General features: G+C 39.7%; 3 protein-coding genes and 1 pseudogene across 10 annotated transcripts; 1 reads left to right on the forward strand and 3 right to left on the reverse strand.

Annotated features, from left to right (window-relative positions):
• Window positions 1-3,945: 3,945 nt before the first annotated feature.
• On the reverse strand, window positions 3,946-7,624 carry LOC116202206 (mitochondrial carrier protein MTM1-like). Of its 6 annotated transcripts, none has more exons than XM_031533643.1 (10): window positions 7,343-7,624; window positions 6,532-6,642; window positions 6,343-6,438; window positions 6,117-6,176; window positions 5,813-5,974; window positions 5,613-5,715; window positions 5,431-5,522; window positions 5,194-5,343; window positions 5,036-5,091; window positions 3,946-4,686 (listed from the first exon to the last, which is right to left on the reverse strand). In XM_031533643.1, the coding sequence occupies exons 1-10, from the start codon at window positions 7,553-7,555 to the stop codon at window positions 4,530-4,532; spliced, it is 1,200 nt and encodes a 399-aa protein (XP_031389503.1). In that variant the 5' UTR covers window positions 7,556-7,624; the 3' UTR covers window positions 3,946-4,529. The 6 variants fall into 6 exon arrangements, with proteins under 6 accessions (XP_031389503.1, XP_031389506.1, XP_031389507.1 ...); XM_031533648.1 differs by having other exon boundaries at window positions 4,545-4,686; window positions 5,194-5,255; XM_031533645.1 differs by lacking the exon at window positions 3,946-4,686 and adding an exon at window positions 4,695-4,867.
• Window positions 7,625-9,183: 1,559 nt separating this feature from the next.
• On the reverse strand, window positions 9,184-11,628 carry LOC116204406 (annotated as a pseudogene).
• A 3,108-nt stretch (window positions 11,629-14,736) lies between these two features.
• LOC116202835 (arabinogalactan protein 41-like) lies at window positions 14,737-15,763 on the forward strand. Its single transcript, XM_031534460.1, has 2 exons — window positions 14,737-15,120; window positions 15,372-15,763. Exons 1-2 carry the CDS (start codon window positions 14,997-14,999, stop codon window positions 15,443-15,445), a joined length of 198 nt encoding a protein of 65 aa, XP_031390320.1. The 5' UTR covers window positions 14,737-14,996; the 3' UTR covers window positions 15,446-15,763.
• A 2,123-nt stretch (window positions 15,764-17,886) lies between these two features.
• On the reverse strand, window positions 17,887-21,857 carry LOC116206346 (mitochondrial carrier protein MTM1). 3 transcript variants are annotated; one of them, XM_031539190.1, is made up of 12 exons: window positions 21,706-21,857; window positions 21,446-21,584; window positions 20,867-21,148; window positions 20,282-20,371; window positions 20,055-20,183; window positions 19,908-19,967; window positions 19,633-19,803; window positions 19,358-19,460; window positions 19,106-19,197; window positions 18,866-19,015; window positions 18,562-18,620; window positions 17,887-18,469 (listed from the first exon to the last, which is right to left on the reverse strand). In XM_031539190.1, the coding sequence occupies exons 3-12, from the start codon at window positions 21,125-21,127 to the stop codon at window positions 18,337-18,339; spliced, it is 1,248 nt and encodes a 415-aa protein (XP_031395050.1). In that variant the 5' UTR covers window positions 21,128-21,148; window positions 21,446-21,584; window positions 21,706-21,857; the 3' UTR covers window positions 17,887-18,336. The 3 variants fall into 3 exon arrangements, with proteins under 3 accessions (XP_031395050.1, XP_031395049.1, XP_031395051.1); XM_031539189.1 differs by having other exon boundaries at window positions 21,446-21,849; XM_031539191.1 differs by having other exon boundaries at window positions 20,867-21,165; window positions 21,446-21,849.
• Between the last annotated feature and the right edge of the window lie 3,991 nt (window positions 21,858-25,848).

Below are 25,848 nucleotides of genomic sequence, written 5' to 3' on the forward strand. Positions count from 1 at the left end.
TGCCAAGGAAATACCGTAAAGTGCCTAAGTCCTTAATACGAAAGCAAGAACTGAGGTACCTTTTGAACGAGGTACAATGAGCAGGTGAATTCCCGGCGACTAATAAATCGTCTACATAGACGAGGACGGCAATGAAGATACTATCTTTAGAGTAAGTAAAAAGAGAATGATCAGCTCCGGACTGCCTAAATCCATATGCAAATAAGGCGTCTGCTAATTTGGAAAACCAATTCCTGGAAGCCTGTCGTAAGCCATAGAGAGAATTAAGAAGTCGACATACTTGTCCTGGTCGAGTAGCAGAGAGACCAGGTGGAACTGACATATAAACTTCCTCGTGCAGATCACCATGAAGGAAGGCATTATGCACATCCATCTGATGGATTTCCCATTTCTTCATAACAGCAACAGCAAGGAAGCATCTAACTGTCACAAGTTTGGCAACAGGAGCAAAAGTCTCACTAAAGTCAACTCCTTCTACTTGCGTGAATCCTTTAGCTACGAGGCGGGCTTTATATCTCTCAATAGACCCATCAGCATGACGCTTAATTTTGTAGACCCATTTACAATCAATAGGTTTCTTCCCCGGGGGTAAATTACTCATAGTCCAAGTACCGTTGAGTTCAAGTGCTCGGAGTTCCTCTGCCATAGCCGCTTGCCATCGCGGGTCACGAGCAGCCTCTCTATATGAACGAGGTTCGACATCTAAATCTAAAGTGGCAAGAAACGATATGTATTTATTGGTAGCACCCATATATGATAAATAGTTGCGGAGAGGATACGGTGTACCTGAAGAATTCTGAGATTCGGTTAAGCAAAGAGAGGAAGACTCGATCATTGCCGTATGACATACATAGTCCTTGAGGAATAAAGGCGGCCTACGTATTCGATTTGATCGTCGTAAGATGGAAGCATCCTCTGAAATTATGTCTGATGGTGATCTTGGATTTAGGTCGAGCTCCCCTGTGAAGTCCGGTGATGGAGGAGATTGAGCAGAGTTCCTATCTGCATTTAATGGAGAATGGGCTGGCTTCTGAAATGAGCTTGGGCCGAATCCCTGCAACTGATTGGGCTTTCCAGATGAGGAGGAGACGTCACCCGGAGAAGCTGGACCCGGCTTCTGTATTGAGCTTGGGCCGAATTCCTGCAGCGGATTCGTCTTCTCGGACGAAGAGGAGACGCCGCCTGGAGAAGCTGGATCCGGAATTATGTGACCCACTGGACTGTCAATCGGCCCTATTGGGCTCTCTTCTAGGCCTCCCACACCGACTTTATATAATGGACTGTGGATTTCATCATGCTGGCCCGCAATGTATTCTTCTTCCCAGTGCAGTGGTGTGCCCATTTCCGTTCCATTTGTTCCCGAGGCTTCGTAAGGAAACGTATTCTCGTAAAAACTGACATCTCTTGAGACGAAAAATTCTTTGGTCTTTAAATCATAGACACGCCATCCCTTCTTGCCATGGGGATATCCCACAAAAATACATCTCCGTGCTCGTTCCTTGAACTTGTCCGTAGGTGGTGGTCTTATTTGCGCATAACAGAGAGAGCCGAACACTCTCAAGTGTGAATAGATAGGAATCTTGCCAAATAATACTTCGTGTGGACTTTTCCCGGATAATATTGGAGTAGGCGTGATGTTGATCAAATAAGCCGCCGATAAAATACACTCCCCCCAAAATTTTCCCGGTAGAGAGGCTTGAATAAGTAATGCCCGTGCAACATTTAGGAGATGTCGATGCTTTCGCTCAACTCGCCCATTTTGTTGAGGAGTGTCAACACATGAAGTTTGATGAATAATTCCCTTCTGTGAATAGTATTCTTGCATGTCTCGAGACAGAAACTCCGACCCATTGTCGCTTCGAATTATCTTCACATTTGTATCAAATTGATTTTGCACGAGATTGCAAAAATTCATTAAATGCCGTTTTGCCTCTGACTTGTCTCGCATCAAATAAACCCACAAGCCTCTACTGAAGTCATCGACTATAGTTAAAAAATAATATGCACCCGAATGAGAACGAACTCTATAAGCACCCCATATATCAACATGCACCAATTGAAAAATAGAGCTCGCTTTATTAAAACTACTCGGGAATTTAGATCTAGTTTGCTTGGCTTTATGACAAACCTCACAATCTTTATTCATATCATTCTTCAACAATAAACCGGGAATAACGATACGGGGAGATGGATGTCCCAATCTTTTGTGCCACACATCATTCTCTCTTACTACCGCCACCTTATTAACTTCACGAGTTTGAGCAATATATCGCAAAAGATAGACTCCCCCATGGAGCTCACCTACTCCAATCATCTTCCTCGACACGCGGTCCTGAATAATGCATAAGTCAGAGGAAAATATTATATGGCAATTCATTTCTTCTGAAAGCCGCGCAACAGATATGAGATTGCAATCGAAATCTGGAACAAGCAGGACTTTAGACAATACGAAATTGCCTCCAATGTGCACATTGCCAGTATGTGTAGCCTGAACTGATTTTCCGTTTGGAATAAAAACGGGTGAATCGTCTCACAAAATTGATGAGCCAAATAAGAAACGAGAACAACCAGTCATGTGTCTAGAGGCTCCGGTGTCAATAATCCATGTCTCATTGCAAGATATAAAATTAAATCGATTACCGGTCTGGTTTTCACCCTCTTCATCAAGCCCGACTAGACTGAGTAGCCGTTGAATTTGTTCTTCGGAAAATGGCAACGTTGGAGACGACTGAGTCACTGTTTGTACCGCATTTGCTTGATTGAAACCAGCTCCAGGCCTTTTCCCTTGAAAACCGTGATGCTTCTTACCGAAACCCCCTCTCGATCCTTTCGAATTTCCTGCTTTATACTGACTGTCCCAGCCACCAGAATTTCGATGTCCATCCGAGTTCGTTGGACACTCATTCAGTTTATAACAGGTGCTCCTTGTATGCCCAATTCGATTGCAGTAGTCGCAATGGGGTCGGTTTCCACCTTGCTGCGTTACAGGTCTGCCATCATCTACTGCCTTTACGGCAAATGCAGTAGCTTCCTGTCTTTGTGTCTCCTGGGAACGAACTATGGTCCTTTGTCGCTCATCCTGACAGACCATCTGATAAACACGATTAAGGTTAGGAAAAGGATCCATGCTAAGTATGTTGGAACGAACCGTAGCAAACTCGGGATTTAATCCCATGAGAAACTGATGAGCTTTCTCCCTTTCTCTCAGTCCCAGTCGATTATGTGCTGCTCCACAAACACACGCACAGGAGCAGGTCATAGACTCAAGGAGATTGTCTAGTTCATCCCAAAGCCCCTTAAGGGACCCATAGTACTCGGCCACCAATTTCCCTTCCTGCCGATATGCATATACCTCGCTCTTCAGTTGGTAAATCCGTGTCTCGTTTCCCTGAGCAAAACGTTGCCTCAAATCTTCCCAAAGGATCCGAGCATTCTCAATGCATGCTATGCTCGGTTGCAAGTCCTTTTCTAATGAGTTTATCATCCATGTAACTACCAGAGAATTCGCCATCAACCATAATGGCTTGTTGGGGTCACCATCTGCAGGCTCAGGTAAAGTTCCATCGATAAACCCTACCTTGTTCTTAGCACGGAGAGCAATCCGCATCAGTCGAGACCAGGTAAGGTAGTTTTCTCCATTCAGTTTGCACTCAGTGAGTCGCAAAACTGATCCATCAGCTGAAGTTACGGTGTATGGAGACACCAAAGTTGCTGCAGGCGCTGCTGGAAGTGGTGCAGCTTCGACTTGAACGGTTCCTGCAGGAGGGAGAGCAGCTGTATTTGTATTTCCTCCAGACATGGTTGATTAAGGAGTCGGCTTGACTGATTTGCCGAGATTGAGAATGTGATTGTAATTCAACCACACGGCCCTTAGGCTTCACTGCTCTGATACCATGTTGAAACCAAGAGAGAAGGTGATGGGACCAAAAGAGAGAGGTGCTGCTATTGTCTGCAAATCCTCGATATTATTTCATTCACTAGAGGAATCTCTTATATGAGCAAAATACATTCAGCTGTAAGAAGAAAGTTCTAGACTTATAAAGAAAGGCAGGATATCTAGCCTAAAATAAAGATGCTATACAAAAATACGAGATACTAGTAATATTAAGATACTAAACTAGTAATTGTACAACTGTAATACTTCAACTGGGTTTGTGCCAGCAACGCATGGAGATTATTCAGATTACTCTACTTCGGCTTTGTATTATATAATTGGTTGTGGTTTTCAAATTTACGCCATTGATCTTTTTGAATTACAAAATCACCCACGTATCCTCTAAAATTACGCCTTATTTTCATGGTGGATGATCCCCAGAAGAGAAGAAGCTGATTAGTTATATTTATTTTTCGCTGCCTGTTGTCGTCGTCGTACCATAGGAAGGAACTCTTTTCATAACTCACACTCTAGTAGTTACTTGTTGATTGCCTTCACATAATCTCCTGAATCTCGACCTCAACTGATCGAGTGAATTCTTCTGTCAATCAGAAGCTAGATAGCTATCCAGCCAAAAAAAAAAAAAAGAAGCCAGCTAGCTTCTATTGCTTTCTTTGAAGAGGTTAGAGAACCGAGCATGGTGCTTGTACTGCTCGATGTGAAAATGCATTACTGCCACAATCCCAAAAGACAGTCCAGCATGATAAGCTCGCGGGACCATCCCCGCAAAGAGACCCCTCATGCCGGTCTTCCTGTTCCATTTAACATACCATGGTTATGGAGGAAAACAGATATGCAACTTCAATTCATCGTGAAACAAAGAATATACATCGATTCTGTCCTATGAGACCCGATCTTTTTCCTCAAACAGTGCACGACCATGGGATGGATGAGTCTGAGTTCCATCCGGATCTCACAGATCTGATACCCTGTCTATGATGAGACTCGCAAAAGATGCTCCATAATCAGGATCGAGTTTTGCATGAACTTGGGCTGCTCGAGCCCGTGACCAGGTCTACTTAGCCGATATAGCTTTGTAATATGAATGGTCGAAATTTACAGCTTGGCAAAGCAAGATAAAGAAACGGATTTAGGGAATACCTCCAAATCTCAACCAGAGGCTCCTTTAAACTCATTCTGGATGCTCCATTTGGGTCCTTCGAGAGTCGGAAGGCAAAAAAATGTTAATGACAACATGAAAACCAATACGGACTTCGTTTTAGTGGAAAAAGTAAGAACAGAGAAAGAACTAACTAAACCTCAATCTGCCTCCAAGTCCTGGCAACATCAAGAGGGCAAGTGAGAGCTCCAGCAACACTTCCTGTGATGAAAGCAGCCGAGAAAATCACTCTCAACTGGAAACTGTAATTGAACAGTCTGTTATCGTCCGGGAGAACTTTTATGAGCGTCTAAATTTCAAAGACAAAGGAAAAGAATAAGATTACAATTATAATTAAACAATGTAAGTGAACCACGAAATCTAGATTGGTCCTCACAGGCATGAACATCCACGAACAGATTGTATAGAACGGAATATCCCGAGCAATATGTGCTCCCATGCCCATCCAGAGCACACGATATTGTAGCACTGCCATAGTTGAATTATAAGATGTTTTACATAACATTCGGAAAAGAGAACTTAATTTCAAGCAGATAGGCAGCCCAGGTTCAGACTTACAATTGTTCCTCGACTTATATGCTGATTTAGCCTGCGAGGTAACCTCGCATAAAGTCTTGAAGACACCAGGAGACTTCTTGCCCAGTTGGGTCTCCTGAAATGCCTGTAATTATCAGATAAAGAATATATTAAATAAGAGAGGAGAGGATAATACTGTCCGTAGGGGAGGGGAAATCAAAACTTAAATCAACCATAAGTACCTGCATACGGGTTCTAGAGAGTTCAATCGGGTAACACGTCACACAAGCCAATGCTACTGTGAGTGGTCCCGCTATTACAGGAACTAGCGGTCTGAATTTAGGAGCGGTAAGTTTCTCAAGTGATTCGACAAATATAGGATAACAGCTGACGTTTATTGCCATCTGGGTCAATAGGAAAACCAACCATGACAAATCCAAAACTTATCTGAAGAACTTTTATATCTCATGGAAGGAAAGAGGTTGGGATATTGCTGTGGATGTTGGGGGAATAATCTCTGTCATCAACAAAGAAAGAGGAACATACCCGGGGAAGAATCAAAGTGATACCAGCACTGGCACCTCGCCAAAGCCTTGCAAATCCTTCCTGTAAAACGCACACCTTACATATGTAGATTAATCGAAACGAAGGCAGCGTCACGATATAAGGGATGACCTCCAGTTAAACTGTTAAGTACTTATTCAATTAGTATTCACATCAAATCTCTGAAACTGACCATAACTACTCAATCAATACGATTGATACAACGCACCTCCCGTGTGATCTTGTACAAAACATCAAGGGTTCCTTTATAGCGAAAACTGTCAGAAGGACATGATGGAACAGAACCATGAATCCCAGCAAAGGACTGAGATAACAGATCGAAAGCATGGATCAGAATTTTTAGTTGCTTAGTTGTAATCAAGAGAAAAAATATTGGTTCACTGGAAAGGTAACATACGCCTGCACTTAATCCCCTTCCCATGTTCGACCCAAAATATGCTGCTTGACCTGTGATGTCTCTTACGGGATGTAAGTATGAAACTCCAGCAGCCTGTGCTTGCAACCTTGTCTAGCATTCCGAAAAGAGGGGCCGGGTTAAGCAAACTGAATAGCACAGCCATTCGGCTCAACCGTGATTTTGAAAGGCAAAGAGATAAAGAGAGAGAAAACTGGCTCATATCTACACAGAAATGCGTCTAATCCTGTTATGAACTGCCACCAATATGACCAAATTACAGGTCCAAGTCACAGCAGGGAAAGAGTCGAGCAGCCTAAAAGCCACAGAAGCACGGGAAGAACTTGACCTGATAAATCTTGCTGATAGTTCGTGAGATGCAATGAACAAGAAAATCACACTTCTGGATTTTATTCGACATGAGGTATTAAAGCAACAAACTTTCAGTCTCGCAAACTAATCAAGAATCATTCCCAGCAATCAACACATCAATAACACCATTTTTCGCAAATCTTGGCCGATTATTCACGAAATGCAATTAACAAGAAAATCATATTGAAAATGGGATGTCAAACCGCCAAACTTTCAATAGAGCAAATGATTCAAAAATTATGCCTTGCAATCAACAATGCACATTGCACATTGCACATACGAACACGAAGCTACATCGACACAGAGACGACCGGCATTGCAGTGAACCCGCAGAACTCGTCCTCAACTGAGAATTCAGCTTTAGTTGTCGGCGAAATGTGCAAATGAAAACAAATTGACGGTCAATGTCCTATTGAACTGATGAATGGAAGTGGTCAGTTACCTTGGCGACCTCGAGAGGGTTTCCGATGATCCCCGACAGGAAGGCGGCTCCGAATTTAGAGGCCGCTCTCTCCGTATCAGTCACCCTCATGGACGGATGAGGTCTCCTAGGAAGGTGAGGCCGCGGCGAGGAGGATTGACCGGGGAGCTGGGGCTCCGGCTTCCGGCCGGTGGCGGTCATCGGAGGATTGTTTTTTTGCTCTGATGCCGCCATGGTTTGACTCACAGTCTCCAGTCAAGTCAATGGGGAGACCAGTAAGTAGTTACAAGTTAGATACATGGAAAATAACAGGAGAAAAAGGGGAAGATGAAAGGTAATAATCTTATCTATTTAATTATTAAGTTAAATATTGCTTAATATAATGAAATAAGTCATTTTTACTTGTTGGTGTTATATTCTTCTCACAAAATATTTTTTCATCACTATCAAACACCATCTAATTCTTTTTCAACCGAAATTAAATCTGTTATATCTTGGTTCCGATCGAAGACGTGTTCCGACCGACCCCCTTTCTGCTCTGTCTGTACATTTCTATTTAGCTATTCTTCTTCTCCTATCCTCCCGGCGTCACTAGTTCTATTAAAGATTGATTAGGTTTTTTAGGTTCGTTTCTCATTCGGTTTTGAGTTAGTTGCATCGTACATCAAATGTGTCTACGTCGATAGTTTTGGCCTGTATAAGGCCCTAGGAATCATTTTTTGATCATCTCGGATCCACATTGACTTCATAGTTTACGGTCTTCATCGGTCGATCATCAATGGCACCGCCTCGCGGAAGAGGGAAGTGAAATAGTAATGATCGATGGAGGAAAACACCTACATTGCAAAAATCAACATACTATGTTATGTTCCATGTACATTAGTGGGCCGGCCTCGGAGTTTTTCGTTTAAAATGTCTATTTAACGACCGATATAAACTGAAAAGTACGACTTTGTATTCCGAATGTGTCCTCCCATATGGTTGATTTACTACATTGACGAAGTTCGGTTATATCTCGAATGAATATCGATGTCTACCAAAAAATCAACACCCTCTTATACGGTAAAGATATGACCGCAGCCCGCACAACCGCATTGACATGGCGTGTTTTTGTACGGGAACTACTTTCATCACTTGCACTTTTGTATCCTGATAATTTCTTGGATCTCAACCGGCCAAACGAGCGAATTCCTCTGTCGATCAGAAGCTAGCTTCTATTGCTCCCTTTTGAAATAGATCCGAACACGGCCGTCGTAATGCGAAATGTGAAAATACAATGTCGACGGAATCCCGAAGGAGAGTCCGCCATGAAGAGCTCGCGGGACCATTCCTGCAAAGAGGCCCCTTATGCCGGCTTTCCTGTTTCATTTAGCATATATCACAGATGGAGGACAATGAATATGCAACTTCAAATCCGTCGGGAATACATCATAGAACATACATCTTTTCTGTCCTATGAGACCTGTCACCCGATCTTATTCCTCAAACAGGTCACAACCATATATGATGGATGAGTCTCTAGTTCCATCTGGATCTCACAGATCTGATGCCCCGTCTATGGTGACAACCGATAACTCCCCATAATCAGAATTCAGGATCAAGTTTGCATGGAGTCAGGCTGCCTGAGCCCATCACTAGTTCTACTTAGCCGATACGGCTTTACGATGCAAAAGACGTCGCAGTTATTCAAATTTTTACTGCTGGACAAACAAGATAAAGAGGCAGGTTAGGGAATACCTCTGAATCTCAGCCAGAGTTTGCTTTAAGCTCATTCCAAATCGAAATGCTCCGTTTGGGTCCTTCTGAGAGTAGGAAAGCAAAAAAGAGAACAGGTTGAATGACAACATGAAAACCAGCACGGACTTCGTTTTAGTGAAAGAGGAAAAGTGAGAACGGAGAAAGAACTAACTAAACCTCGATCTGCCTCCAAGTCGTGGCAACATCGACAGGGCAAGTGAGAGCTCCAGCAACAGTTCCTGTGATGAAAGTAGCGGAGAAGATCGTTCCCAACGCTAAACTGTAATTGGGCATTCTACTATTGGCCAGGTGTACAAGTTCTCTATGATTCTAGATTTCGAAACAAAGACAAAAGATAAGAATAAGACTTACAGTTAATATATATAGGTGAACCAAGGAATCTAGATTGATTCTTACATTTCTGGCCATCCACAAACAGATGCCAGTGAATGGAACTTCCCGAGCAATATGTGCTCCCATGCCCATCCAGAGGACACGATATCGTAACACTGCCATAGTTGAAGAGGCAAACTGGTTCATCATAAGAAGTTTCACGCAAAATTTGAAAAAAAAACTTTTTTCGAGCAGATAGGTAGCCTTGGATCAGACTTACAGTAGTTCCTAGAGTTACACGCTGATTTAGCCTGCGAGGTAGCCTTGCGTAAAGTCTTTAAGACACCAGGAGGCTTCTTGCCCACTTGGGTCTCTTGATATGCCTGCAATACCGCATAAGGTATATATTGGATAAGGGAACAGGTGAATTGGTAATGCTGACCGTACGATCAAGCATAAGTACGTACCTGCATACGAGTTTTAGCGAGTTGGAAAGGGTAGCATGTCGCACAAACGAATAATGCTGTGAGTGCTCCCTCTACTTCAGGAACTAGTCGTTTGAATTCAGGAGCAGTAAATTTGTCTAGCGAGTCGTAGAGTATAGGATAGCAAGCGAGGTTCATTGCCATCTGGGTCAATAGTAAAACCAACTGCGCAAATCAGAAACTTGCCTGTAGAATTTTATATCTCATGGAAGTGAAAGTGGTTGGGGTGTTAGGTGCTGGTGCTGGGGGAATCTCTGTCATAACAAAGAAAGAGGAACATACACGAGGAACAACCAAAGTAATATCGATACCGGCACCTCGCCAAAGCCTGGCCAATCCTTCCTGTAAAAAGCTCACTTTTATGTGCGTAGATTAATCGAAACAAAGGCAGGGTCATAATACTAGGGATCAGCTCCAGTTAAAAAAACTGTTTAAAGCACTTATCCAATCAATATTCACATCAAATCTCTGAAACCGACTTTTAACTACTCAATCAATCCGATTCATACAATGTACCTCCTGAATGATCTTGCGGAGAACATCAACAGTTCCTTTGTACCGAAAACTGTCTGGAGGACACGATGAAACAGAGCCATGAATCCCAGCAAAGGACTGAATAACATATCGAGAACAGGGATCAGATTATGTACTTGCTTATTCGTAATAAATAGAAAAAGTGAGGCACACCGGGGAGGTAACTTACACCCTTAGTTAATCCCCTTCCCATGTTCGATCCAAAAGATGCTTCTCGACCCGTCACGTTGCTTAGTGGATGTAAGTAAGAAACTCCAGCAGCCTGTGCTTGCAACCTTGTCTAGTATTCCAAAAATGAGGGAACCGGGTTTAGCAAATCGAATAACACAACCATTGAGCTCAATCGTGATTCTGAAAGGCAAGGAGATAGAGAGACACAAACAACCGGCTTCCATATCTACACTAAAATGTGTCTAATCCTGTGACTGCCACCAATATGACCAAATTACAGGTCCAAGTCACGGTAGGGAATGATTCGAGCAGCCTAAAACCCAGCAAGAACTTGAGCTGATAAATCTTGCTGGTAATTCGTGAAACGCAATGAACAAGAAAAACCCCCTCTTCGGGATCTTCTTGGACATCACATATTAAAGCCCCGAACTTTGAATGTAGCAGACTAATCAAGAATCACCCCCAGCACTCAACAACAAAAGTTTTGGCGAATCGAAGACTGCCGCCATTCTTCTCCATTGACAGTTGGCTAGCTCATCCATGATCTACAACGGCAAGGAGATAAAGGTAGACAATCAACCGGCTTCTACACCTACACTCACCACTTATGTAACCCCGTTACAAGCTGCAACCTGAATGGCCGAACTACAGGTCCAACGTCCAAGTCACAGCAGGAAAGATCTCGAGTTCATAAATCTTGCCGATTATTTCCGAAATGCAATGAACAAGAAAATCATTCTTGAAGGTCTTGGGATATCAAACCACCGAACTTTTACTGGAGCAAACTAATCAAGAACTACGCCTTGAGCTCAACACATCAACAACGCACGTTGCACTGATAAAAAGAAAGGAACACGGAGTCGACCGTAAAGCTCGGCGGGGAAATGCGCAAACGAAACAAAACTGGCGGGTCAAACCGAGGTCCTTCATAGGAATGCAAGGGTGGTCAGTTACCTTGGCGACCTCTAGAGGGTTGCCGATGATCCCCAACAGGAAGGCTGATCCTAACTTAGTGCTCGCTGTTCCCAAATTCTCCGATCTCCCCATGGTTTTTTGTCTTTTGACACAGAGCCTCCAATTCCGCTCCAGTCGTTATGGAGCGGGCGGGAAGGTATGATCCGTTTTATATAAGTGGAAACTATCAAAAAGGTCCCTGAAGTTTAAGTTTGCTACCACTTTGGTCCTCAAAGAAAAATTTCCAGTCCCTAAATTTCTATTCTGTCGGTCTCAAAATGGTCCAGTGTTAAGGACGAAAATATATTACGTGGCCTCCTACGTGGTTTAATGACGCAATAAAAGTTAATAAATGTACAATCAGGCCCGAATGTCATCGGAATAGCTTCTTTTTTCTTAAGGATTTTTTAAATAATTATTAAAAAAAGAAAAGTAAAGAGTTCAATCAGAGTCTCCACTAATATCCTGATGACTACTTTTCCAGATGAGATCACCGAAGGAGTCAGGTACTACTAATGACTCTGGCGACCTTGCCTTGGGGGTCCGACGTATGGTAGCTCCCTCTTCCTTCGAAGGGAGAGGGGACAGAAAGGGAGAAGTTGCCGGAGAAGGGAGCTCCCCTACCCGAGTGAAAAGTGCTAACAGAACAAAACCAGCGGGTCAAATGAAGTTCCTACTTAGCAATGGAAGTTGTTCGGTTACCATGGTGACCTTGAGAGGGCTGCTGATGATCTCCGACTGGAAGGCAATCTAGAGGCTGCTCTCTCCGTATTAGTCAGCTACCCCGACGGATGAGGGCTCCTCGGAAAGCAGGGCAGTGGTGCCGAGGATCATCAGGGAGCTGGGACTTGGGCGACCAGCCCGTTGCGGTCATGGGAGGATAGTCTGTTTGCTCGGATTCTGCCATGGTTTGACTCACAGTCTTTAGTCAATTCGGATAGCCCCGTTAAAATTTTCTTGGAACTTCTACTTTTGTTTTTGGTAAATTTCATATATTTACTCAGAGATTCATAAAATGCCAATAACGAATAGTCTCTTTAAAATAATATACTTATTAAAAAAAATTGTGATGAGCTTGCCAAAGGATACAGCACGATATGGGAAGTCCCGTTAGAAAGAATTCAACCCGTAAAACTTCGGATCAGACCATTGATGTGTTCCAAGGCCCCTTTAGGCTATAATATTTATATTTTAATACAATTTGCTACCAAAAGAATATATATTTTAATACAATTTAAAAAATCTACTCATTTATTCTTTTTCTTATCCTCCTTTCCTTTGGGGTCGAAACTTTGTTATAATGACCAATTAGGTTATTGCAATGGTGTACGTACTCACATGTTGATCTAGAGGTCGCAGATTCGATATTTAATGAGACTATTTGTGTCCATTTATTAGTTATTTATAATTTATCTTTCATTGTACTAAGTTTTATGCCTCCTCTATAATTGGAAAAAAAATTCGATTATATTTTATGATCGGTTCGTTTTCTCATTCAATTTTGAGTTAGTTGCATGTCTAGGTTTATAAGTTTGACCTATATAAGGTTCTCGAACCCTAGCGCGTCCGCACTTAACTTCAGAATTACAATCTTCTTCGGTCGATCGTCGATGTCATCATAGAAGAGGGAAGTGGAAGAGTAATAATCAATGGATGAATTAAAGCACCTCCAAGACAAAGATCAATACCCTTCTATATGCAAAGGAGTCAAAATTTTGATCATATATACGTATTATTATTAAGGAAAAAAAGTTATTTTTGGTACTCAACCTCTGATTGCTTTTTCGTTTCATCCTAAACCTTATTTCTTGTTCAACTTCGTCCTAAACGTTTCGTCTTTTGCTCTGTTTAGTCCTACAGTTACCTCTTCCATCCAAAACTAACAGTTTTCAATAAAAATTATATTTAAATAATAATAAAAATCGAAAATCGAAAAAAATAAATAAATAAACAAACACTGTCTCTGTTGCTGCTTAATTGTTCAACTCAACAATGTCTTTTTTTTTTTGATAACCCGAGATATCCGTGTTTCGCCCGACTAATCTTCGGGGCTCCATGAACTCCCAGCGGCGCACGGAGTGGATAATTACGCCAAAAGCACTCTGGTGGCCCCAAGAGAATTCGAACCCGAGTTTCGATACAAATTTGGGTGCACATTAACCATTAGGCCGAACCCATTAGGTTAACGCAACAGTATCTTTGCAATTGACGTAATGATTCTCTCTCTCTCTCTCTCTATTGCCTTATATATCACTTCTCTCTCATTCTCCCCTTTTCTCCCCCTTCCTTGCAACGGAAAATCTAAAAAAAAAAAAAAAAAAAAAAAGAATCTCAGAGTTGGGGGAGGGGGTAGTGGGGACCTGCCAGCATCCACCATCGCTTCTGCTTGGTCGCCGGATTGGTAGGGGCGCCGGCAGGTCCTCCAGCCCCCTTTCCCTCTCCTTTGCTTGCTTCCTTTCCCGATGCTTGCTAGGATTTTTTTTTCTTTTTTAAATTTTTTTAAAGTTTTCAAATATAATTTTTTATTAAAAACTGTTAGTTTTGGATGGAAAATGTAACGGTAAGACCAAACGGAACAAAAGACTAATGTATAGGACGAAATTGAACTAGAAAAAAGGTTTAGGATGCAAACGAAAAAGTAACCAAGGTTAAGATAAAAATGACTTTTTTTCCTTATTATTAACAACAATGCAGCATCAGATTCATCGATGGGCCAGCCTCAGAATTTTTCTTTAAAAATGTCTATTTAATGACCGATATCATATAGTCAATTAACCTTTTGTTTTTTTGCAAGGGATCGGATGCTCATGACCTTAAAATGTACGATTCGGTATTATAAACGTCTCTTACAGTACGGTTGATCTAAAATCACCAAAATGCGAGTTAATATCGAACTATGTCTACCCAAACGCGTGTATTGTTACGGCATATTTTTGAAGAATTCATCTCCATAAAAGGTTAGCCAGCCAGCCAGCCTAGCAATAGCCAGAGCATACAATATCTTCTAAATAACTCAAACAATGGAATGGAATTAATGGAAGAAAGAATCCAACACAATGCTATTGCCAGCAACACGCAACAACGACAGCCTGTACTCCCCTAAGTTTGGACGAGAGGTGCGAACCTGCCGACACCAGCTCGATCCTGAGAAAAAGATTCGAGTCTCGCTTAATGTTTGAAGAGCTGTGATTGGTTCTATACACGAAAACCCGACCTAAGAAGACCAACAGAAATTTTAGGACCAAATGAAAGGGGCACCCTTAATTTGCGGATGAACCCCCACAAGCTGTCCTCATAAATTCCGAAATCTCCTCAGAGACACCAACTTTCCAGCATTCAGTTTTTATAAGAACGCCTCCCCTCTTCCTCTTCGATTCCATCTCTTCTGGCCTCCTCTTGCTCTCCCGTTCGTAAGAGATTATCTCCGGCGAGCTTGTCAGAGAAGAGGAGGCAAGAGAACCATGGCTGTCGCTAAAATGTCATTCGGCGTCGTTGCGGTCGTCGTTCTCTTATGCGCCATGATGGTCATGCTGCCCATCGCCGGTGCCCAGTCCCCGGCCCCGGCTCCTGGTCCCTCAAGCGATGGTCAGTTCTTTCTTGCCTATATTCTTTTGCCTCGACGATGGAAATGTATTACATATATGCATTATCATTTTATCTTCAGTGTATCTGACCAATACGAATATGATGTCAATAGAGAAAGTAAGTCGGAATAACACGTTCGACTGAACAGAATAATCTCGTATTGAGTAAAATTAAGATAAGCAAAATCGTAATTAAAAGCATTTTTCGAGTTTAATGATATTGAAATGTTTTTGGCTTTGATTTTGCTGCAGGCAACACCATCGACCAGGGAATAGCGTATGGCCTGATGCTGGTGGCGCTTCTTGTCACATACCTCATCCACTGAAGGTCCTGAGGATTAGCCCGCGCAGTGGAATCTCGACCAAACCAGATGTGCGCCAATCGGGCATCGACCGTGAAATCTGAATCCGGCTGCTCTTATTTGACCGGTCAATCTATATCAGGTCTAGGCAAGAATTTTCCTCCTCGGAAAAAAAATACGGGATTCTCTAGATCGAATGCGTGCTATGTGAAGAATGAATCGAGATTTCTCTTTTTGCGTAGTATTATTGATGGATATGTAACCCAGCTGATCTCAGACTCCTCTCCTTGGCCCTTTCATATTATATGATTTGCCCAGGTCATCATAAGTTTATCATCGTCACTCGTTTTGTAGAGAGATTGATCAGCATTCCGATTCACGATCTCATCGACGAGAAGTTCATGATCACGATTATCTCCAGCAACGCACGAACAGAACACACGTCTTCCACTCTTTTTTGTTTAGCTTGTCGAAAGCTAACTACAAGACCAGGTTGGGGAGTGTCATTTCGATGAAAATTTTGTCCAAATAAAGTTGCTGAAAAACCACAAGAACGTGTGTCAATGGCAAATTATAGTCAAGAAGCAACTTTTATAGTCACGTGTTAAAAATTTTGCAGGTTTAGCAAATTTAACTGAATCATGTTTTTTGAACTTTCTCCGTATTCCTAAACGTACTCTAAGTTGCGGATTTGTATATATAAAGTGCAATATAAACTTTGCATTTTTCGAATATTTTAGCTTGAAGCGATGTTCAAGCAAACACTATAATAATTCTAGCTAGTACTATAATAAATCTATCGACTTTTAAATTTCTTACTTCTTTCTTTAAATTTGTGTACATTTTCAAGCTTTTTTTCTATAATAAACTTTTTAGTCAAGAATCACATTGTACACCTGCTTCCGTATTATGCCATATAAATGTGGTCATACCTATAATAATACAACTTAGAAGACTCGTATACGTGCAGCCTAGTATTCTTTTTATCTTCATTTATAACTTTTATAAAAAAAAAAGTGTAATTATTATATTTCTTGTATTCTGAACATATATATATCAACTTGATAGATTAATTTCAATACATAAAATAATAATATTTCCCTACAAAAATAGTTTTATTACTTTCAATAAATATTGAAAATAAAATTAATTATAAACTCAAAAAAAAACAGATAGATAAAACTAGATTTTTATTTTTTTTGGGTGAAATGTAGATTTATATTGAATTACCATTCAGCTTCCCCCATACTAATGGTGTACAATTCATTGCTTATTTTAGGAGAGTCATTTTTGAAAAAACAAATTGGTGAAAAGAAAAACTGACTTCTTTCTCTTTTATATACTAGAATATTAGACACGGGCTTTTATAAAGAATATTTTTTTATAAAGAAAATTTATTATGAAATGTTGGATGGAAAGACAATTATTAATTTTGATTTATAGTTTATATTAATATATAGAAAATTTATTTTTATACTATATAAACTTAGTACAATAAATTCCATACCTAGGCTAGATAAGTTTAATTTAAGAGCTCACATAAATAATTATCGTAAATTATCTCATAGACATGATCATAATTATCAATCAAATTATAAGAAAATAATTATAAAATCCAAAAAGAATACAAAATTCCCAACTTTAGTTAATGAAAGATTAATAGTCTATAAAATTTTAACATTTATTCCCCCATTCATGTTTCATACATTAAGTTTTGTAAATTTAAATAATTTTAGATAAAATGAGTAATCACTTTGATGGGATGTTTATTTAAATTAACTTTTATAAGGCTAATAATGATTATTAAAATTAATTAAGTAAACTTTAATAATTTTTTATTTCTTCAAAAATTATGTGTATCTAGTAATGAAATAGCAACTGCTTATGAAATAACAGTAAGTGATTAGAATTCTTCTTTAATGTTTATTTAAGACATATTTTCTTTAATTATAATAATAACTAATATTATTTAATTTTGATAATATACTAATTTATTAAAACATTACTCTTCTACCCCTATTTAATAGGTGAGATACAACTTTATATATATAGATAAATATATTTAATTACAATAATAATTAATATTATTCAATTTCGACATAATATTCTAATTTATTAAAACATTTACTCTTTTACCCCAATTCAATAGAATAGAATACAACTTTATATATATATATATTCAATTTCAGTATAATATACTAATTTATTAAGACATTTACTCTTCTACCCCAATTTAATAGAGTGCAATACAATTATATATATAAATTGTAATAAAAAATTTAAATGATATTGTTTCATAATAATAACTAATAAGATGATAATGATAAACTTCAAAGATACGAAGAATAAATCAATAAAATTATTGCAATTAAAAACAGTTGTAATAATTATCCAAGTGCTTTCCTCTATTTTGCAATTTGATTGATACTTTCCTATCTTATAAGAGTTCGAATTAAGAGTTCGAATTAATGCAACCAAGAATTGAGAAAATATATTAAACAATGAACTTCAGGTCCGTGCAATGCACGGGGAAATTTACACTATGCTTAATCGAAACATGCCGAATCCTCGCAAGAAAACTTGCTGTACTGACAAGGAATAAGAATTCTAAATAGTCTACAAAATTTTTGCCATAAGTATTAAGTTAAAGCTGTAAACAAAACTCAAACCCATCAAAGGGAAAAGGGGAAAATTGCAGAGTTAATCCGCAATACCACCCAAAAAAATCCGAGATCTTCATCGCCAAGTCAAAAACCTTTCTACGATTTATCATCGAAACCCTTTCAAGTTTCTCCAAACTCATCGATCTGTCAGTCGAATTTATTGTGCAGAAACAGCTTTGTGCTGCTCTCTCAGGGAAGCTAGCATTTTTGACAGTGACGTTAGAAGAAGATTATGCAGCATAAATGATTCCATCAAGAGTCTGCATATCTAGTGTGTAGAGCGTACTTCACTACTTCATAAAAGGAGACCACGATCCCGACTGAAGGGCCTGCACGAGCAACTCGTGGACCCACTCCAGTAAAGAGACCTCTCAGGCCTCCATCCCTGCTCCATTCGCACAATGCACTTTGGTAAGTCACATGAAACAAGGCCAACTTATTTTGCAATTATCATCCCTACTATTTAATAAATAATACCTCCAGATCTCTGCTAGAGTTTGCCTTGTAGTCATTCTCAAGGCTCGGGCCGGATCCCTCTGAAATTCGAAAGTGGAAAGAGAAAAAGCTTGTCAATGTTAATATATATACAACAATCATAGGTATTTGATGAATCCAACTGCATATCTGATTTAGCCATTGACAAGTAAACGAATGTCACTTGGAAGATAAACGGGAGAAACGAAGAATTAGATATCACTTCGCAACGACCTTGATTCATAAATTTATTTCACGAACCAGTAGAAAAATTAGAATTGAAGTTATGAACAAAAAGAAAACTAACCTCTATCTGCCTCCGCGTTTTAGCAACATCAAGAGGACACGTAGTAGCAGCAGCAAGACTTCCGGCAAGAAACCCGGCAGAAAAGTTCGCCCCAAGAACGCTTGCTGCATTGGCTTCATCACCCACAATGCTGAGGAGCTTTCTTCTAGTCTAGAAAAATGAGCAAAGGAAAATTTTTCACCAAAAGACGTGGATCAAAGTAATCAACATGTGGCAGATTATTCAGGATAGAAATCTCACAGGTTCGAGAGATGACCAACAGATTGCAGAAAAGGGAACATCTCGAGCAAGCTGTGCCCCCATGCCTGTCCAAAGGACCCGATATCCTTGCCCTGTCATAAAAAATAGAATGCAAGTGGCTCAGTGAAGCAATTATGTAATGTCATATAAACTAGGGGAAGGAAACCTGATAAAAGTCTTTACAACACTTTAGCACAAGCAAGAAAGAAGCAAAATGGTACTAAGAAAAACTAACAGAACCATTGGACTTACAACTGTTCCGGGAGTTATTTGTCGGCTTAACATCTGAGACAATGCCAAACAAAGTCTTCCAGACACCGGGAGGCTTCTTTCCAATTTGAGTTGCTTTAAATGCCTGATGTTAGAATATAAACACTAAATAAGGAGTTGAACCCAAAGTATCAAATAGATAACGGGTAAAGCCAGAATAGAGTGAAATAAACCATATATCACTAGACTATCATGCTAATCTCGTGGCAGAGATTTTATTAAACTTGGTCAGAGATGAGAGACTTCATTACAAGTACCTGCATGCGAGTTCGGGCAAGTTCGATGGGATAGCATGAAGCACAAGCCAAAGAGCGTGCCAATGATCCCGCAATTAAAGGAACATATGGTTTCAGGCCAGAATCAGTCTGAGAAGTGAGTTCCTCCAAAGAGTTGCGGAATATGTCGTAACAGGGTAGGTATATTCCCACCTGATCCAGCACAAGTTAAATCAACAATGAGTCACTAATCAATCAAAACGAATCTCCAGAAAATTCTCCCGTAACTTCAAAATCCATAGGGATGAGAAATGTACCGTTGGTACAGCCAGTGCAAGACCAGCATTTGTGCCTCTCCACAACCTCGCAAATCCTTCCTGCAAGAGCTCTCAAGTCATCAATGCATGGCAGACAGACATATATATGTAGTAGATACATGATAAACGTTAAGTCTAACAACAAACCTGTCGAATAATCTTGTAGAAAACATCAAGGGTGCCTTTGTATTGGAAACAGTCGGGAGGACATATTGAAACAGTGCCATGAATCCCAGCTCGTGTGCAAGAAGGCGAACACCTTAAATCTGCAAACATCTGAGACAATAGTATAGCAGAGGATTGAATTAATTCCTTATGTACTAAGGACTTGCTAACAAAAACAACAAGATGATCATAGTGTAAGATCCCTGTACCATGTTAGGTCCAAAACATGCCATTCGACTGGTAAGGTTGCTTAGTGGATGCGAATAGCATACTCCTGCAGCCTGTGCTTGCAACCTCGTCTGGGATTCAAAATGGGGAAATTCTTTCAGCAAATTATCATAACACCAGCACATTGTGGGATATTTTGAAGATCAATAGGATGTTAGCTGAGCGCAATAATTAACAAACCACGACATCTAAGACTAATTCCAAAAAAAAAAAATTGGATTAGAGATCAACACAACCCAAATCATTAGAGGGTTAGAAATTTGAGCTGAAATGTCACTAAATGAATATTAACCACTTGTAACATGACTAAACAGGAGGATTGACATCAGACCATTTTCTTAGAAATAAAACAACCTGTCGCATTTCATCAGGGCAAAATACTAACACTATATCCTGCCAACATCAAGAGAGTTACAATTTCACATAATGTGAGCTGCCAGACAAAAGTGGGAAACCAAGGGCAAAATTTACAAGAACCAAACTATTACTGAGGACTGCTGATCACAACAAAGAACGAACGAACGAACAAGGGCAACAAAACTGCGTCAAATTTTATGAGGAATTACCTTCACAACGTCGAGAGGATTAACTATGATCGCCGACAGAAAGGCAGCGCCTGCAGCAGAGGCTGCCCTCTCCGCGAACCCTAACTTGTCATCAGAAGAACTGCTCTTCAAAGGGCGAGGCTGCACGTCGGATGATCCAAGCCTCTCGGTAACATCGACTGCCGATTCGATTGTCAACGTATCGTGTCCGTTCAATCTGACCACGGAAGATTGATCGCCTGTGTTCATCCATGGATCATTTGTGCGGTCCGATTCCGCCATGCTTTACCGTCCTCCAAACAGCTGTTTCGACAGAATAACTGAGAGGCAATACAGCAGTGAACTAAAAAATAAAAATGGTCCTTTAAGAAGGGAAACCGTATCAAAAGTTTCCCCTTTCTTTCCATGAAATTCAAAGCGCCGCCTAACTACATTCCCAAATACATCCCCGACCCAGCACTTGACCGGAAGCTAAGGGAAATTCCTAAGGAAGCTGCCGGATCCCTAATGTCCAATTCCGACATCAAAGTCGGGTCTTGGTCCGTATGTTCCAAATTGCTTGGAGAAGGGGGCAAGAGAAAGGGTTTGAAAAATGCTCACCGGTGGAAGAAAACGAGAGGTGGGCAGCGCCGAAACGTCAGACTGCGAATTGAATAAAGCCTTCCGACAGCGACCTCCACTTGTTGGTAGGTCAAGGAACGGTGCGTGGGGCAGGGGTGATCAAAGTCAAGAACCAAAGCTGGATATAGGGGAGAAAAGCTTGCAGTCAGAGCTCGCATCAATGGGTCCCCACAGCCACAGGGGGTGGGAGATTATTAGTGGAGAAGACGAGAGCCCTAATTACGGGGAAGCCGCTGGACCTTAATAACATACGGCTGTGGCGTGGCCCGTGGAATGGACGCTGCTCCCCAGTGTGGCTGTATGGCTGCGTTGCTTTTTCTTCTAGGTCTTTTCATGGCGCAGCGCATGAGAGAAGGCGCGAGTCCCGCTTCGGTGATACTCTGTCCCGAAATCTCCGAAATTATTTTCTTTCCTTATTATTTTTCATTTAATTTTTCACAATATATATATATACATATATTAGTTTTATTCTCACTTCTTTTCTTCTTTTTTGTTTTTGTGAAATTAATTTTTATTTTCGCTGAATGGAGAATAATTTTGTGACACTAAATTCTTACTTTAACGTGATATTGGGAAAATAGTTAGGTGCACTCAAATGACTAAATAGGGCACGGCACTTACACAACAGAACGTGTTACTAGGACAGTAAAGAACCCTGGGAATTGAATGACGACTCGACAATGAGTATGAATATATGGCAGTGCTGTTTTTCGACATATACCCTCATATTCCAAAGTCTAAAGAGTCTCGATTAATTCAGTTTGAAACGGATAGCCCACGAAAGCTTACTTAAGGGGATCAAGTGCCGAACCACTTGAACTAATCTTCTTTGATTATATGGTGGTGCTCTTGATTGTAAGATGACGGTACATGTTATACGTACCTCGTAAGCTCAGTAATGATAAGTTTATGCAGCTGGAATAAAAATAATCTGAAAAGGTAAAATTCTTGAAGAATTTTTTTTTTATGATGAATAATTACTTTAGGACTTAATAAGAGGAGGACCAAGATTGAGCTACTCATTTGCGGTAAAAGATAAATAACCGAAAAATATGCATGTTTGTATTTATTTTTGATACTTGAATCTCAATTTTCTATAATTGGATTTGATTTGAAAAGTACATGGAGTAACACTTTCGGAAATTCATAATTAGTTAGGATTGCAATCAACTATATAATGTATAAAAGTCCAAGAGTAAAATGAGGAAGCGCCACATAAAGGTCACGAGAAATTGACATTCCAAATCTGATTTAATGAATTTCATTATATTTTATTTGTGTTATATACGACGAATTTCAATTATTGTCCATATTATTTGATCTAGTAATATATAATTGAAGAATTTTTGAATAATTATAGAAAAATTTCATGAGATATATGATTTTTTTTTTTTCAAATTCAATGTCATAAGTATATAATCTATAAATAGAAGACATAAAATTGACGCTATGCCTAATTTTCCTAGTAAGACATTTATTTCTTACAGTCTAACCTCTGCATGATACACTTATACAGGCACGATATCTCCCACCCCTCGTGTACACTTATGCATAAAAAATAATATCATATTATATACTATTAGGTGATTGTCTCTCTATACATACGAGATGAGTAAATATTTATTTGTTATCACGATTCACATTTTTTTCTTACTTACTCATACTTCATAGTTTGTATTATGTTTATTCTAGTATATAGTTTCTTAAATATGTTTTTTAAAATTATATTCATTTATATATCATATGTATTGATTAATAAAAAAAATACCGCACAACGTGAAGGTGGTGACTATCTATTACATAATTTAAGGACAAAAGAAATAAAAATTGCAGGTATTTTAGTTTTCCCTTTCCATGAGTATCAGACATCAAGATGGTTTAGAAAACACGTTCTCTCATAAAGAAAAAGGAAAAAGACAAAAAAAAAAAGAAAAAAAAAAAGAAGAAGAAGTACGTTCTCAACCCAACCAGTTGGGCCGAGGATATATGTTCACTAATGGCCCATCTGTGGGCCCATGAATTGAGATTCTGTGGGCCATCTCTATTTCATAGATGTATCTATTCTTTGCAAGCACTTCAACTGCAGTGACATAGTATAAAGTACAATGGCTGCGCATCAAAAGAGGGTGAGCTCAGGCTTCTTGGTTTAGAAATCGCAGATTCAATATCTAATGTGACTATACATGTTCATTTGTTAGTTAAGTAAGCCCATTTGATTTTATAATTCTTTTTAAACTCTACTTCATTCCACTCCATTTATTTTTAATTCAACAACATAATTATTACTTTTTCTTTTTTCTTCAATTTTTTAACCATTCAATTCAATTTTTAATACTAAATTTTCTCAAATATTTATTACTTTTTTCATAATTCAACAACACAATTATTACTTTCTCTCAAATATTCATTATTTTTTCACTTTTTTTTCTCATAATTTAACAGGACAATCATTACAAACCAATTAAAATCAAAACCAAACGCAATATTATGAATTTCTCTTTCATTATACTAGACTTTGAGCCTCCCTTGTAAAAAAAAATAAAAAAAAAATAGAAGTTACAATGACTATGCGTCCCAAAATAACTACTCCATTGGCAAGAAAAAGTCAGACCACACTGATCTTTGGGAGAATGGATTATCGTGTTTATATGTTGAGCATGCTAATTAACTAGTTGAATATTTTGAATTGGAGAAGGCAAAATGTATCTGAAAGCACATCTTTTTGACTTCCAGACAACAACTACAAAAGGTAAACAGAGAACGCTCTACTATTATTATTGGTAGATAAGGGGAAGACAGGTAGGAAAGGAAACAGCCCCTCTCCCTCTCCCTTATGAATTAACTATAGATGATTTCTCTCGACACGTACTATGCCTGGCGTGCCGAAACACATAGTAAGTCGAGCTTAAATCGAGTTAGTATATGGCTATATGATTCGATGATATTGACATGACTTGCAGTGTTGAGGGATTGGGAATTAAAAGAATCTGGTTACACATTGAAACGGTGATTTTCTTAATTATGTTTAACGAGGTAAAATCTCACAAGGGGATTGCGGGCCGTGTGTAAACCCATGCGTGGGCCCGGTCCGTAGCTGACTCCGTCCGACACCTGAGCTAGTTATTTATCGGACCCCATTTTCCATGGTCACCGGATTAATGGTCGGAACCGTTGGAATCCTGCGGGTCCCACCGTAGTTTATGCAATTGCGATTGCGGCCAACTCTCTGCGGTTCACATTAACGTAATTTCTCTTTTTTCTAATTGTGAAGCCATCTTTGACAATAGAAAATGAATATATTTGCTACCCACATGACAACCACATATACAGGCAAATGTATGAATGTATTTGCATATTTACACGTTGCTTTTATTGAGACAAATTTAGCCTGGTGATTTCACGATCTTAGCATTGTAAATGCTGTACAGAGGTCATTAAGGAAAGATGTTTGGTGAAAATCATTCCAAGCAAAAATTGCATGAGTTGAGATTATTCAAAGCTCGATGAGGCAACTTAGCTCTAAGAGAGGCATTGTCGGAAAAGTGACTTCTTCCGCTTATAAACTGGAAATGTGACTTCTTATTCGACACTGGCCGACCGACAACGCACTAATTGAGGATACTGCAGAGAGGAAGCTGGGTTGAATTCTCCTTGTGATTTTGCTCTCGTGCCTCCTCTTTCCTCCTCAACCTGACTGCTCGTGTTAGTCACTGGTTCGGCTTTGCCTCTCTTCAAAATTTCTTAGTTTTACCACCACATCTCTCCAGCTCCAAAGAAATTGTAGGTTCACGGCGGCAGATCTCCAGCATCTCCTCCTCAATGACTGAAACCATAGCCTTTTGTATCGTGTTCCCACAGACGGCGCCAAATGTTGGGAGTGTAGGTCCGGGCGTAAGTCTGCAGTCTTCTAGATCTGATTCGGACTTCGGTTTCCTGCACGAGGGGAGAATCAGGGATGTTCCCGATTTTCCTCTACGACGATCAAGTTAGTCGTCTTGTATATTAGGTGTGTTCTTGAGTAAAAGGGATGATAGTATATATATATATATATATATATATATAGGTGGTGAAGAAGGGACATCCCTAGGCCTCTACTGGCTGGGTTTTCGAAGCTCAATAATTTTATTTTGGGTGCCTTAATCTAGGCCCTAACAAAAAGATAAAAGAAAAAAGAAGATTATATAGGTGTAATTTGAGAAGAGCTAGTCGTGAGTTACTCTGGATCAACTCAATGATAACTCCAACTCGATTTGGCCTTGTCGGCTTGAACTCAGTTTTACTTGACTCATAGAGCTCACCAACTTAATCGACTTTCTGTGTAAAATTTACATAATATCCTTCTTCTTTTTTTAGTGGCGAAATATTTTATATCGTCTACGTAA

This window comes from Punica granatum, chromosome 4 (genome assembly GCF_007655135.1).
Source record: "Punica granatum isolate Tunisia-2019 chromosome 4, ASM765513v2, whole genome shotgun sequence".
NCBI lineage: Eukaryota > Viridiplantae > Streptophyta > Magnoliopsida > Myrtales > Lythraceae > Punica > Punica granatum.